Genomic DNA, 16067 nt, shown 5'->3' on the forward strand with positions numbered 1-16067 from the left:
ACCAGCTGACACATGTAAGAGATCGTGTGTTTTCCATAGCGGGCCCAAAACTTTGGAATTCTTTATCTGAAATGTTATGTTTGATTCCAGACAGAAAGAGATTTAAATGTGAACTAAAAACAAGGCTATTCAAAAGTGCATACAACCTAACTGAAAACATCAGAATGCAGAGATCTACAATAACAAGTAGGACGAGAGATACTATTTGATCCATGAGAAACAAATTAACGAAAGATTGTAAGAATCTCAATACAATGCACAGAATAATAGGTGAAATTTGTTATTTTATTTTATTTATTTCTGTTCTTCACATCTTATGTCCTTGATCTTTAATTAATATGTATTTGAACAAGACAATTGATAGATGTTAACACCTGTTTATGAATACTTCCTATGTAGCCCATTATTATTTGCTGATTTATACCTATGACTGTTATTATTATAAACCGTTATAATCTTTACATGGAACAACGGTATATAAATGTCCCTGATCGTCTTAATCAACGTATCTTTTATTAAAATGTATGATATAAAAACTCATCATGTGAATGTAATTGGCTATTATATTTATGTCATGATATAAACAGTTGTGATAATTACTTGGAGCAATGATATATAAAATGGCTAAATAAATAAAATAAATAAGCAAGTAAATAAATAGATAGGTAAATAAATAAATAAACAGAAAGTAAATGCTTACTGGCAGATCTCAAAGTTCGGTTAGGTGCATGTACCTTTATCTTGTCAACCAAAATGCCGCCGCGAGAAGGCCCAACGAGCCGCGCGCCAGGGCAGACCCGGACGCCCCGAGAGCCCTGATGCTGCCGCCACGGAGCCAGAGGTAAGGCCCCAGTCGCAAGGCTTGCGACCGGGGCCGCAACAGTATCCCCCTCTTGCGCCCCCTCTTGGAAGAACCAGGTTTGACTGAGATGGAATTGATGAAGCAGGGATTTGTCCAAGATGTGACGACCAGGCTCCCAGGTGTTATCCTCAGGGCCACAGCCCTCCCAGGCCAGCAGGTACTCCCATCGTCGCTGGTGGAAACGGACATCGAGAACCTCACGAACTTGATAGATGGGATCGGAGTGCATGGCCATGTCTGCAGGCTCTGGAACCTTAGGGTGATATCTTGAGAGAATGAGAGGTTTTAACAGAGAGACGTGAAACACATTATGAATGCGCATGGAAGAAGGAAGGCGTAATCGATAGGATACCAATCCCACTCTCTCTGCCACACGGAATGGTCCACAAAACCATGGAGCCAATCTTCAGAATGGGACTCGAAGATGTATGTTTTTGGTGCTGAGCCAAACCCAGTAACCAGGAAGGAAGACCGGTGCAGGTTGGCGGTGATGGTCTGCCCATTTCTTGCCTGTACTTGCTGCTTTAGTGAGCTTGTCCTGGATGGAGAACTAAAGATCGTGCATTTGTTGAGCTGAAGGTTGAACCGCTGGCGAGATACTGGGCATTGGCAGAGGCAGTGGTGGTTTGAGTTGTTTATCAAACATTGTCAGAAACGGGGATTTGCCTGTCACCGAATGGGTATGATTGTTGTAAGAGAACTCGGCAAGAGGTAGTAGACTCACCCAGTTGTTCTGCCTTTCATTGGCAAATGTGCGGAAAAAAGTCTTTAAAGAGCGATTAGTGCACTCTGTCTGTCCATTACTTTGTGGATGGAAGGCTGAAGACAGACTAAGCTGCACATCAAATTGTTTACACAATGCTCTCCAGTAGCGGGCCGTAAACTGGTGCCCTCGATCAGACACTATATCCTGTGGGAGACCGTGGATACGGAAGATATGTAGGGCGAAGAGCTGGGCGAGTTCTGGTGCAGATGGCAGCTTGGGAAGTGGAACAAAATGAGCCATCTTGGAGAAGCGATCCACAGTTACCAAGATGACAGTGTTCCCTTCAGAAGCAGGCAAATCTACCACAAAATCTGTGGCGATGTGTGTCCAGGGCTCAGTAGGAATGGGTAATGGTTGTAGCAACCCCCACGGCTTCCCCACCCGCAGTTTTTGCCTTGCGCATATGGGACATGAGCTAACATAGGCGCGGACGTCCATTCTTATAGTGGGCCACCAGTAAAAATGGTTGAGCAAGTCAAGTGTTCTTTCGCAGCCAGCATGGCCACCTGTAAAGGATTCATGAGCCCAAACTAGAGCTTTCCTTCATGTGCGTCGTGGCACCACTGTTCTTCCTATAGAGCTTACTGAAGTACTGGACAAGATTACCCTTGCAGGATCTAGGATGTACTGGGGACACTTCCCCTCCTCCTCCTGCTCTGTAGAACGAGATAAAGCATCTGCTCGCACATTCTTGAATGCGGGTTTGCAGCGAAGCACGAAGTTGAACCGGTTGAAAAACAATGACCAGCGTGCTTGCCTGGGGTTTAAGCATTGCGCTTGGCAGAAGAACTCCAAGTTCTTATGGTCCGTGAAGACTGTAATGGGATACGCAGCCCCCTCCAACCATTGTCTCCACTCTTCAAATGCTAGCTTGATCGCTAAAAGTTCTTTATCCCCTATGCTGTAATTATATTCAGCGGGAGAGAACTTTTTAGAGAAGTACGAGCACGGTAGTAGTTTCCCTGAAGTAGTGCTCTGGCTTGGCACAGCAACCACAGCTATGTTGGATGCATCCACCTCCACTATGAATGGGCGGAGGGGATCTGGATGATGTAGACAAATGTCTTGCACAAAGTCTTCCTTGAGGTTCTCGAATGCCTGGCAGGCCGTCTCCGGCCATTCCACAGCGTCAGCTCCCTTTCTAGTAAGAGTGGTGAGGGGCGCCACTTTGGAAGAGTAGTGTGGAATGAAGTGTCTATAGAAGTTTGCAAAACCCAAAAAACGCTGCAAAGCCTTCAACCCTCTTGGACACGGCCAGTCCTTAATAGTTGCTACTTTCCCAGGATCCATCTGGAACCCTGTTGCAGAAACTATGTACCCCAGAAAAGGAAGAGACTCCTGCTTGAACATACATTTCTCTAACTTGGCATACAAATGATTGCCTCTGAGGATTTGAAAAACTTGCCTTACATGTCGTCGATGTGAATCCAAGTCCTGAGAATAGATTAGCACGTCATCCAAGTACACAATAACTGAAGAGTGAAGGAGATCACAAAGTACTTTGTTCATTAAGTGTTGGAAAACTGCTGGGGCATTGCACAAGCCGAATGGCATAATGAGATACTCATAGTGCCCGTCCCTGGTGTTAAAGGCAGTCTTCCACTCATCACCAGGACGCATCCGAACCAAGTTGTAGGCACCCTGCAAATCTAGCTTGGTGACTATCTTGGCCCCCTGTAACCTGTCCAGGAGTTCAGGGATCAACGGAAGGGGATAGTGATCACATTTGGTAATAGCGTTAAGACCTCTATAGTCGATGCAGGGTCTTAGGGAGCCGTCCTTTTTCCCTACAAAGAAAAAGCCCGCCCCTGCCGGCGACTTTGAGGGTCGAATGAATCCTTTAGCAAGGTTTTCAGCTATGTACTCCGACATAGCTCGGGTCTCAGGCAGAGATAAAGGATATACCCTCCCATGAGGTGGCGAGGCTCCTGGTTCCAGTTCTATAGCGCAATTGAAGGGGCGATGTTGCGGCAGGATCTCCGCCTTCTTTTTAGAAAAGACGTCTGCAAAGTCCGCATAGACTGCCGGGGGCGCAATGGAAGCGTGCAGAAGAGGAATGCTGGGTGCACGAGGAATGTTGAGGCAGTTGTTGAAGCAAAAGGGGCTCCACTCCACAATCTGCAGAGTGTCCCAATGAATAACTGGGGAATGTTGCTGCAACCATGGTAGCCCAAGTACCACTGGGTGGACGGCTTTCTCTAGTATCAAGAAGGAAATCCTTTCGGAATGCAGAATCACGGTGTGGAGAGTGAGAGGCACCGTAGAGGCGGAAATACTCCCTGGAAGGAGTGTTCCTCGGATGGAGGTAATTTGTAGAGGAGTCTTACGTGGAAGAACGGGGATCCGTAATTGTTGTGCGAGGTCACTCAAAATAAAATTCCCGCCTGCTCCAGAGTCAATAAAGGCGAGGGCCTCAAAGGCTCCGCCAGGATACTCCAGAGTGATAGGCACAGTACATTGAGGAGCAGAAGTAACACAACCTAGGAGTAGCTCCTCGGGACCTCCTAGGCTCTGGTGTTTTCTGGTCACTCCTTACACTGGGCCAGGAAGTGACCCTTCACCACGCAGTAGAGACAGAGACCCAAAGAATGACGGCGGCGTCGCTCTTCTGCCAACAATAGAGTACGCCCCAACTGCATGGGCTCTTCAGAGGATGCTTCAGAGCGTGCTGGTCCTTGACTGGGTCCCGGAGTCATGGGTCTAGAGAATGCGGGTGCAAGAGGCACAGTGCGTCGAAATGGGCGGTTCTCCTTAGCCCGCTGTTGCAAGCGATGATCAATTCTTCCAGCTAAGTCAATTAATTCGTTGAGGTCATCTGGAATATCACGGGCTGCTAGATCATCCTTAATTCGTGCCGCCAGCCCTTCCAGGAAGAGACCACGAAGGCTGTCCTCTCGCCACCCAACCTCGAAAGTGAGTGTACGGAATTCGATGGCGTAGTCCGCCAAGGAGCAAGACCCCTGTCTCAATTGTAGCAGCTCCGAAGTGGCGGTTGTTACAAGCGCGCGCGGGCGCGGTCGTCTCGGGTGGGTGGTGAGCCCTTGGGCCACGGCAGGACCCCAGGAGGAGCCCAAGGCCACACCGTGGGAGGTGAGCTGAGCAGGCATGGTGAGCCAGGCAGGCAGGAACAGAAGCAGGAAGTCCGGCCCTCAGCCGGACCTGCATGCCCATGGTAGCCAACACGGGGAAGTTGACTAATGAACGGTCCTCCGACTGTTCCCGGCCCTTTCGGACCTGCCGCAGGGAACGGCAATGGGCAGCAGGCCGGACAGAGGCGAGGGCAGACAGAGTCCTTAAACAGACAACATCAGACAGGGCAGAAGCAGGCTGAAGCAGACGGAGACATCAGGACAAGGGCTGAAGCGAGACACTAGAAGGATCCAGGCGAGTAGGAACTCCGATGCTGGGATACTCACATCCGAAGCCCCCTCGGCTGGCAGAGGAAGACATCAGGGTACGGGCTGAAGCAGACACTGGAGACAAGGCTGGACGGGAACATTGCACTGTCCATCAGGGCGCCCTACTCAGCCCACCCGTGGGACTGAGTCACGGACCACCCTGTCCCAGACGCGCCCTACACAGCCCTGGGAGGCTGGTCGCGGACCACGCTGAGAAGGAGGGCGCGGGGAAGACCCAGGCGAACAGGACTCCGATGCTGGGAAACTCACATCCGAAGCCCTTACGGCTGGCAGGCACAGGAACAAACATCTAGGCAGGGTCAGAGACAGGCATCAAGGCAGAGACACTGGACATCAGGAACATCAAGCAGAGACAGGACAAGGCACCATCAAACATGGAGGACCTGGATCAGCTAGGTTACAGGCGACTGTAATGCTCAGATCCAAGGCGAAGACACAGTGAACAGAAAGTCCTTAAATACTGGAGGTAGAAGGCAACTCCCTGGGAGGAGCTTGCCAGGACCGCCCACCGCTGGTCCTATAACTAGGGTAGAGAGCTGCGGGCCAGCCCCTAGGGAAGGGCGTCGCCCAACAGGAAGTCCAAACACTGAGGCTGCAAGCCACCGGCATGCCTCAGGAGCAGCTAGGCCTCTCAGGCCCTGGAGCAAGTCCTGGATGATGCGCAGGCGAGGCCCTGGCTTCAGAGCGGCCTCTGGAGGAAGGTAAGAGACCTCCTGCAGCGCAGCAGCAGGGGGGATCGCAACAGTACCCCCCCCTCAAAGAATCCCCCCCCTCTCAGAGGGACCAAAAACAAAAGCCAAGCAAGCAAACAACAACCACACACCACAAGCAAGCAAGCAAGCAAACAACAACCACCAAACAAGCAACCAAACACACACCACAGGCAAGCAACCAAACACACACCACAGGCAAGCAACCAACACGACGAGAGACCAACCAAACCCAAGGAAACACGGGACCACGCGAACACGAGACCGAGGGAACAAGAGACAACGTGAACACGGGACCGAGGGAACAAGAGACGGAACGAACGGAGACCGCGGGAGCAGTGACCGAACGAACGGAGACCGCGGGAGCAGCGACCGAGCGAACGGAGACCGCGCGAGCAGCGACCGAGCGAACGGAGACCGCGCGACCGACACACACAAAAACAAAAGAGGGAGCAAGGGAACGGAGAGCGAGGAAGCGGAGAGCAAGGGAGCAGAGAGCGAGAGAGCAGCGAGCAAGGGAGCGGAGAGCAAGGGAGCAGCGAGCAAGGGAGCGGAGAGCGAAGGAGCAGAGAGCAAGGGAACAGAGAGCGAAGGAGCAGCGAGCAAGGGAACAGAGAGCAAGAGAGCAGCGAGCAAGGGAGCGGAGAGCGAAGGAGCAGAGAGCAAGGGAGCGGAGAGCGAAGGAGCAGAGAGCAAGGGAGCGGAGAGCGAAGGAGCCCAGGAGCGAAAGAGCAGAGAGGGAAAGAGCGGAAAGCGAGAGAGCGAAGGGAGAAAGAGCGAAGGGCGAGAGACAGGAAGCAGGGGAAACAACACGGGAACGAGGAGGACGGGAACCCACAAGCAGGAAACAACAAGCGGGAAAACAGCACAAACGAGCAACACAGGGAAAACAGCACAAACGAGCAACACAGGGCAAACAGACAACAAGCGGGAAAACAGCACAAACGAGCAACACAGGGCCAACAGCACAGACGAGCAACACAGGGCCAACAGCACAGACGAGCACACCCAGGCACACAGCAGAAACAAGCACACCCAGGCACAGAGCAGAAACAAGCACCCACGGCAGAAGCAAGCAGAAACAGGCAAAAGCAAGCAGAAGCAAGAGCAAGAACAAGAGGGGGGGAGGGCGGGCAGAAACTACAGCAACATCAGGAGGAGCGCAGGCGCCTCCTGCAGGTCGTGGAACTCCATCCTGGGAACAAGGAAACGATGGTTTGGGCGCAGGCGCCTCCTGCAGGTCGTGGGAACCCAAACAGCTGGCGCCTCCAGCAGGTCGTAAGCAAAAGCAGAAGCTGGCGCCTCCAGCAGGTCGTAAGCAAGAGCAGAAGCTGGCGCCTCCAGCAGGTCGTAAGCAAAAGCAGAAGCTGGCGCCTCCAGCAGGTCGTGAGACGAAAGCAGACAAAAGAAAAAATCCTGGAACTAGACAAGTCCATCACGAGCACAGCCCACCGAGCTCATGGCCTTGGATTCTGTTACGAGCGCGCACGGGCGCGGTCGTCTCGGGTGGGTGGTGAGCCCTTGGGCCACGGCAGGACCCCAGGAGGAGCCCAAGGCCACACCGTGGGAGGTGAGCTGAGCAGGCATGGTGAGCCAGGCAGGCAGGAACAGAAGCAGGGAGTCCGACCCTCAGCCGGACCTGCATGCCCATGGTAGCCAACACGGGGAAGTTGACTAATGAACGGTCCTCCGACTGTTCCCGGCCCTTTCGGACCTGCCGCAGGGAACGGCAATGGGCAGCAGGCCGGACAGAGGCGAGGGCAGACAGAGTCCTTAAACAGACGACATCAGACAGGGCAGAAGCAGGCTGAAGCAGACGGAGACATCAGGACAAGGGCTGAAGCGAGACACTAGAAGGATCCAGGCGAGTAGGAACTCCGATGCTGGGATACTCACATCCGAAGCCCCCTCGGCTGGCAGAGGAAGACATCAGGGTACGGGCTGAAGCAGACACTGGAGACAAGGCTGGACGGGAACATTGCACTGTCCATCAGGGCGCCCTACTCAGCCCACCCGTGGGACTGAGTCACGGACCACCCTGTCCCAGACGCGCCCTACACAGCCCTGGGAGGCTGGTCGCGGACCACGCTGAGAAGGAGGGCGCGGGGAAGACCCAGGCGAACAGGACTCCGATGCTGGGAAACTCACATCCGAAGCCCTTACGGCTGGCAGGCACAGGAACAAACATCTAGGCAGGGTCAGAGACAGGCATCAAGGCAGAGACACTGGACATCAGGAACATCAAGCAGAGACAGGACAAGGCACCATCAAACATGGAGGACCTGGATCGGCTAGGTTACAGGCGACTGTAATGCTCAGATCCAAGGCGAAGACACAGTGAACAGAAAGTCCTTAAATACTGGAGGTAGAAGGCAACTCCCTGGGAGGAGCTTGCCAGGACCGCCCACCGCTGGTCCTATAACTAGGGTAGAGAGCTGCGGGCCAGCCCCTAGGGAAGGGCGTCGCCCAACAGGAAGTCCAAACACTGAGGCTGCAAGCCACCGGCATGCCTCAGGAGCAGCTAGGCCTCTCAGGCCCTGGAGCAAGTCCTGGATGATGCGCAGGCGAGGCCCTGGCTTCAGAGCGGCCTCTGGAGGAAGGTAAGAGACCTCCTGCAGAGCAGCAGCAGGGGGGATCGCAACAGCGGTAGCTAGTCGTGCAGGTTCATCAAAGGCCTGCTTAAAGCTGGTCACGAACTGTGGCAAACTGTTTAGCAGAGGATCGTTCCGCTCCCACATGGGAGAGGCCCAGGACAACGCCTTCCCATCAAGCAAAGACAAGATGTAGGCCACCTTCACGGAATCAGTTGGGAACTGATTAGGCAATAACGAGAACTTGATGTAACATTGGTTCAGGAAACCACGACAGGCCTTGGCCTCTCCGGAATAGCGAGAAGGTGCAAGCAGCTGAGTCAGTGTATTGACGCTTACCACCGGCATGGGTAACAGAACCTGAGGAACTTCCGGAGGCGCTGCGTTCAACCGATTGGCCAATCGTTCCACGGTAGCCACCAGTACGTCCAGGCAATGTTGCCGTTGCTGTAACCATTGGGCCATACCGGGAATGGCCTGGAGACCTGACAGGTCCGCCGGGTCCATGGCCTTGCAAACTGTTACGGACGTAACAGTGGACCCGTGGTGACGAAGTAGGCCGGGAGGTAGCGCCAAGCCAGCTGAAGTCTTCACCCTGGAAGCCTGAGGATCCCCCGAGAGGAGCTTGTGAGGTCCCAGACCGCTGGGACTTAGGAGATCACAGGAGCCAAGCGACGGCTTCACCCTGGAAGCCTGAGGACCCCCCGAGAGGAGCTCGTGAGGTCCCAGACCGCTGGGACTTAGGAGATCGAAGGTGCGGAAGAAGATGGAACTGTCCGAGGTCGAGGCAAGCGGCAACAACGGGATCCAGAAGCAATCCGGGGTCAAGAGCCAGTGAAGTCAAAGTCGTCAGGAACAGCGGAAGCTGGAAGCAGGAAAAGGTGGAACAGGACCAGAATACTGGGAGCTGGAGCTGGAGCAGGAACGCCAGGAGCTAGAGCAGAAATGCCAGGAGCTGGAGCAAGAATGCCAGGAGCTGGAGCAGGAACGCCAGGAGCTGAAGCAGGATCAGTAAGGACTGGAACCAGCACAGGATCCTCAGGAACGCAACTAGTACTCACACGGAGGAGCCTCATTGCAAGGCGATGAGTGGAAGCAGACGCCGGCTTTAAATACTAGCCGGCGACTGACGTTATTCTGTGGGCGGCCTGCAGTCTGGCGGGAAAAGCCCTTTAAATCAGGCTTCCTCGCGCGCACGCGTGCCCAGAGGGGGAGGAGCCAGGTTCTGGGGCTCGGCGGCATCTCCCTCGTGGAGACGCCGCCGCGAGAAGGCCCAAGCAGGCCCAACGAGCTGCGCGCCCCGCAGCTGACCACCCGGGAGGCCAGAGCAGACCCGGCCGCCCTGAGAGCCCCGATGCTGCCGCCATGGAGCCAGAGGTAAGGTCCCGGTCGCAAGGCTTGCGACCGGGGCCGCAACACCCCCATAAAAAGCAATATAGGTTCTCTTTCCTGTTGAAGAGATATTGTTATTTTTTTATTTTTATTTTATTTTATTTAAAAGTGTTTATATACCGCACAAATGGATAAAGTATATCCGTCTAGGCGGTTTACAAATGTTCAAAACACATGCATAATTTTAAAACAAAGAATACAAACATTTATAAACAAGACGAAAGTTAAGTACAGTGCATATAAAATGGATTGTAAAAATATTATTGTAATTGAAAAGCTTGAATGAATAAATGAGTTTTCAGTGATTTTTTAAATTCTCTGCGATTGGAAGTCAAGCGGATACAGTCTGGTAAAGAATTCCATAATGTTGGACCTGCAACTGAGAAAACGCGTTTACGGGTTAATGATAAACTAACAGATTTTACAGGAACTTCCAACATGCATTTGTCAAAAGAACGTAATTGTCTGGATGGTTTATAAATTCTTAACAAAGAGCATAACCAGATCGAATCAGTGTTGTATATTAAGTTCTGTATAGTGGATAAAATTTTATATATTACACGGTATGATACTGGGAGCCAATGTAGTTGTTGTAAAATAGGAGAGATATGTTCATTTCGGGGGATATTATATAGCATACGGGTGGTTACGTTTTGAACTAATTGTAGTGGGTGAATTGTTGATTGAGGTAAGCCAAGATATAAAGCATTACAGTAGTCTAATGATGATAGAATTAGTGTTTGAGTAATCAATCGAAAATCATTAGGGAGGAGTAATGGTTTCAATTTCTTTAACATGTGAGTTTTGAAAAAAGATTTTTTTTACAGTTTCAGATATATTTGTCATAGATAGTTTGGAGTCAAGAATTACCCCTAAGTTTTTTGCATGTGATTTTATGGAAATGATTTGGTTCTCAAAGGTAAAAGTCGATTGCGGTTTATAAATTGAATCTGGTATGGTGGATAGATAAATTAACTCTGTTTTGTTTGTGTTTAATTTTAGCCTATTATGGGAAAGACAAGTTTTTATTGTGGACAGGTATAGTTGCAGTAAAGAGAAAGTTTTGGTCCATGAATCAGTGAAAGGTATAATGAACTGGATATCATCGGCATATATTTTGAAATTTAAATTTAAACCGTCCAAAAGGCGGCACAGGGGTAATAGATATAAATTGAATAAGAGAGCCGATAAGGCTGAACCTTGGGGTACTCCTGTTGAGGTGGAGTACCAATCTGAGTGGTGTTTGTTTATCATGATTTTTTGTTGGCGATTTGTAATAAATGACATAAACCATTGCAGGGGAGGACCGGAGATGCCTATTTGAGTTAAATTAGTAATGAGGATATCATGATTTATTATATCAAACACAGCGGAAATATCAATTAGTACAAGTAGGTAATTTGTATTGGAATCAAATCCTCGAATTGTAGTATCAAAAGATGATATGAGTAATGATTCGGTACTGTGACCTTTTCTAAAACCATGTTGATTGTTGTGTAAAATGTTATTTTCTTCAATATAGTCAGATATTTGATGTAGTACTACTGATTCTATAATCTTTGCCAAAGATGGTAATAAAGCAATAGGGCGATAATTGGTTACATCTGAGGGGTCGTGGTTTTTCTTTTTTGGAATCGGTATAATTGCAGTTTGTTTTAAGGAATCTGGGAAGATGCCTTGCTGTAATGAAACATTTACTATATTTGAAATGATAGGGGCGAGTGAGTCTTTTAATTCTTTAAGTAGAAAACCTGAGCATGGATTGAAAGGACTATTTGAGGGTTTGGATTTAGAGAGTATATTAATAATTGTTTTGTCATTTGCTGGTAAAAATTCAGAGAAAGTGCAAGCAAGTTGAGGTGAGTTGTTTTTAGGAATTGGTAAAGATTCGAATTCATGTGAGATATCTTCGGTTTTTTTCTTGAAAAAGGAAGCAATGTTGTTGCAAAAATCATTGGAAATGTCAGATAGTAAATTGGATTGTATCATGGTTAAATTTTTTACTATTGAAAAGAGAGTTTTTGGGTTGCCGTTTGCTTGTTTTATTTTAGTAGAGTAAAAAGATTTTTTGGTATATATTATTTCTTTCTTATATTTTTGTAAAAGTGCATAATATTCTTGTTTACGTACAGGTATTGGATTTTTACGCCATCTTCGCTCAAGATTGCAAAGTTTTCATTTGGTGTCTTTTAAGGAATCATTGTACCATGTAGCTGATTTTTTTGTTATTGATTTTTGTGGTTTTAGTGGTGCGATTTGGTCTAATGTTTCTGTTATAGATTTGTTCCAAAATGTTAGGATATCGGTTATATCAGAGTATGGATTTTGACTGATTATTGGCATTAATGTATTGAGAAAAAGATCAGTGTTAATTTTCTTTCGACGTAAGACGCTGGAGTTATCTTGAAGTGAATGGGTTTGATTGTTAAGTGAAGTCTTTATTTTACCTGTAGCTTTAATGAGATAATGGTCAGACCATGGTACCGGAGTGATGTCTGTGGAAAATTCTATGTTAGATTGATTATAGTAAAGTTGGTCTAAAGTGTTTCCTAGTCTATGCGTGGGAACTGTTATAAGGGGACTAAAGCCTAGACCTTGAAGTGCATCTGAGAAATTGGCTATGGTGGGATTTTGTTGCATTTTGTTAAAATGTAAATTAAAATCTCCAGCAATAATAGTATTAGATAAATCACAAGGTAAGGTAACTATGGATTCAAATAGAGAAGATGATTGATTATGAAGTATGCCAGGAGGACTATAAATGAGGCAGATGTTTAACAGAGTTGTCGTAACTAATAACATTTCAATTCTTGATTCATTAGGAGTAATAGCTTTTTTGCTTGGAGCTAGAGATGATTTGATTATTGTAAGTAAACCACCGCCTCTATGATCAGTCCGAGGTTGGGATATGGGAATGTAACCAGTAGGACATAGATTATTTAGAGTAACAATGTCATGATCATAGAGCCATGTTTCTGTAAAGAGGATGATATCAGCAACAGTCGTGGTAATTAGATCATAAATTATTGGGGTTTTTTTTTCTTATAGATTGAATATTAATTAACAGTAGTGTTAAAGTTGTAAATATAATAGTACAGAAACTTGATAATGTATTGTGAGCCATTATTGGCGTTACTTGCCGTTGTCTAGGTGTTGTATATTTATGCTGGAGTAGTCCATGTCTCCCTTGACCAGTTATTGTAGGAATGTTCATGATCTTCCCGGTAAAAAGCTGCCAAGAAAAGAGAAAAATAGAGTAGTTAGAACTCAGGAGCGCACGAAGGGGCGCACAAAGGGGCATGCCTCTTTGTCGCGCACCTTTGGCACGCGACGCACCGGCGCGAGCGCCTCCGACGTTTCGCTGCGGCCCTTAAGCCGACAGCCCTTAAGCCAACGCCTCCGATTTTTTTATTCATAAAACTTATAAATCACTTTCCAGGTTTTATAAAAAATCTTCCAGTGTAGACAGTTTAAAACAAAACACAGGGTAAGAAACTTTAGGAAAAAAATATGTTTCATCTATTTTGGAATCTACATTTTTATATAGTTTCTGAAAATATAAGCTATGTTTCAATTTCTTCTTGTTCAGACACTGACTCCACAGAGAAGAGAAGAGGAGTAGGGCTGTATGACCCCCAACTACCTAACAGTCAGGCCAATACAGAACGGTGCGCTTGCTGAGTGCACTGTTAGCCTCCGTTTGGCCACGCGTGGAAAATGTGCGGCCAAACCCCCCCCTCCCCCGAAACTAATAGCGCTCATCACATGCAAATGCATGTTGATGAGCCTATTAGGTAGTCACCCGCAATACAGAAAGCAAAATGTGCAGCCAAGCCACACATTTTACTCTCAGGCAGGAGTTAATTTCAGACAGCACCAGGCAAGTGTACAGAAAAGCAGAAAAAACTGCTTTTCTGTATAGCAATATTAAGTCGGAGGCCACAAAAATAAAAAAAAATAAAAAATCTTAAAAAAAAAATAAATCTGCCCACAGCCCACGGGTTGGAAAACAGATGCTTAATTTTGCCAGCGTCCGTGTTCTGAACCCGTGGCTGTCAGAAATATATAGAAACATAGAAACATAGAAATGACGGCAGAAGAAGACCAAACGGCCCATCCAGTCTGCCCAGCAAGCTTCACAATTCCTTTTTCTCATACTTATCTGTTTCTCTTGGCTCTTAGTAACCTTTGGTTCTATTTCCCTTCCACCCCCACCATTAATGTAGAGAGCAGTGATGGAGCTGCATCCAAGTGAAATATCAAGCTTGATTAGTTAGGGGTAGTAACCGCCGCAATAAGCAAGCTACACCCATGCTTATTTGTTTTACCCAGACTATGTTATTCAGCCCTTATTGGTTGTTTTTCTTCTCCCCTGCCATTGAAGCAGAGAGCTATGCTGGATATGCGTGAAGTATCAGTTTTTCTTCTCCCCTGCCGTTGAAGCAGAGAGCTATGCTGGATATGCGTGTAGTATCAGTTTTTCTTCTCCCCTGCGGTAGCAGAGAGCTATGCTGGATATGCGTGAAGTATCAGTTTTTCTTCTCCCCTGCCGTTGAAGCAGAGAGCTATGCTGGATATGCATTGAAAGTGAAGTATCAGGCTTATTTGGTTTGGGGTAGTAACCGCCGTAATAAGCCAGCTACTCCCTGCTTTGTGAGTGCAAATCCTTTTTTCCACATTTCCTCTTGCCGTTGAAGCTTAGAGCGATGTTGGAGTCAGCGAGTTCAACAACCAACGCCGGTAAAATTAAGCGTCCGCTGTCAGACCCGCTGACAGCAGCCGCTTCCGCCAATAAGGAGGTGCTAGGGACGCGCCTCTTTATTAGCGCGGACCCTAATTTAAATACTGAATCGCGTGCCCAGGAGAGGTGCCTGGGTGCGTGTTGGGAGAGCGGGCGCTCACCTCGGAGCGCCGGCTCTCCTGCAAAGTTTACTGTATGGGCCTGAGTGCGAAAATAGTGTCAGATTATAGCCCAAAATGTTCAGAGCTGAGGTTGCCACAATCCCTCTAGAACTGGATCTCTGCTTCACTTTAAAGGAATTATAAAATAAATGTGACCAGATATGCACACCAGTTTTGCATCTGTTGCTACTAAAAAGAAAAATTGCTATAAACTGTACCTATTTACACTGGGGGCAGGAAGTATATATTATTTTGCTTTTAACATTTTCTTGGAGGAGAAGTCCATTAATGGCTATTAATCAATTTTACTTAGGGAATAGCCACTGCAATTAATTGCATCAGTAGCATGGGATCTTCTTAGTGTTTGGGTAATTGCCAGGCTCTTGTGGCCTGGTTTTGGCCTCTGTTGGAAACAGGATGCTGGGCTTGATGGACCCTTGGTCTGACCCAGTATGGCAATTTCTTATGTTCTTATGGAGGGATGTCCATCCCCCTTCCGCCCACCAAACCCCCAATAAAATGTTAAAATAACGATATCTTCTGCATCCATGGGTAAATAGTAACCCTATTTCCAGTTTTTGTTTTCCAAAACAACCTCCCTTGCACAGTAATAAAGGTTAATAAATAGAAACAAAGAATATATATATAAGGTGATAACTTTTTTTTTTTTGGACTAAATACATTTCTTGACTTGCTTTGAGAGCTAAAACGCTTCTTGAGGTCGGACTTCGCAGGAGCAGCGAGGCGGTTAAAGTTAGGTCTCAGGTATCGCTGTCCTCTGAAGGTCGGCCCGTCGGCCCCCTGGCGCTCCCTCGGGGCGGTCGCAGTCTCCGGCACCTGCTGCTGAGGGAGCCGGGGGGGGGGGGGGGGGGCGCTGCTCTCCTGACGTCCGGGGCGGGGTTGGCGAGCCCTGGAGCCGGAGTGGGAAGCCGCTGGGTGCGGGAGGCGGGGCGCTGCCGCGCGCCGCCTGCAGATAAAAGGCTCCGGAGTCTCTGGAGAACAAGGGCAGCATTGAGCGCCGGAGCGGAGGGGAGGGGCTGAGGCACTAAAGCTCCGAGAGTAGCTAAAGTTGGGGGGCTCAGCTCTGCTCTCCCGGGACGGGAGCGCCTCTCTCTCTCTCTCCCTGCGCTCATGGCGACGCTTCCTCTCCACCTGGCGCTGGCTTGCCTGGGCACCATCATCGCGGCTTTTAACCTGGACACGGACAGCATTCGCAAGACGGGCGAGCCCGGCAGCCTCTTCGGATTTTCCCTGGCCATGCACTGGCAGCTGAGCCCGCAGGACAGGAGACTGTGAGTGGAGGGAGGGTGTGGGGCTGGGTCCCCGCCGGGAGCCGGGATGGGATGGGATGGGAGAGCTGGTGAGACCGCGGGAACGGAGCCCAGCCCGACGCGGGCGAGCAGGTTGGGGAGCTCAACAAGTGCA

At 48.8% G+C, this 16067-nt stretch overlaps 1 protein-coding gene across 2 annotated transcripts in view; it reads left to right on the top strand.

Annotated features, from left to right (window-relative positions):
• Positions 1-15629: 15629 nt before the first annotated feature.
• Positions 15630-16067, top strand: part of ITGA6 (integrin subunit alpha 6) — a 135535-nt gene continuing 135097 nt past the window's right edge. The window contains exon 1 of one of the 2 annotated variants that reach the window (XM_029605795.1): positions 15630-15934. In XM_029605795.1, the coding sequence (XP_029461655.1) occupies positions 15774-15934 (161 nt within the window). In that variant the 5' untranslated portion in view covers positions 15630-15773. The remainder of the gene's footprint in view (positions 15935-16067) is intronic. The other variant, XM_029605796.1, reaches the window with a different exon arrangement.

The sequence above is a fragment of the Rhinatrema bivittatum genome, chromosome 6 (genome assembly GCF_901001135.1).
Source record: "Rhinatrema bivittatum chromosome 6, aRhiBiv1.1, whole genome shotgun sequence".
NCBI classification, from domain to species: Eukaryota; Metazoa; Chordata; class Amphibia; order Gymnophiona; family Rhinatrematidae; genus Rhinatrema; species Rhinatrema bivittatum.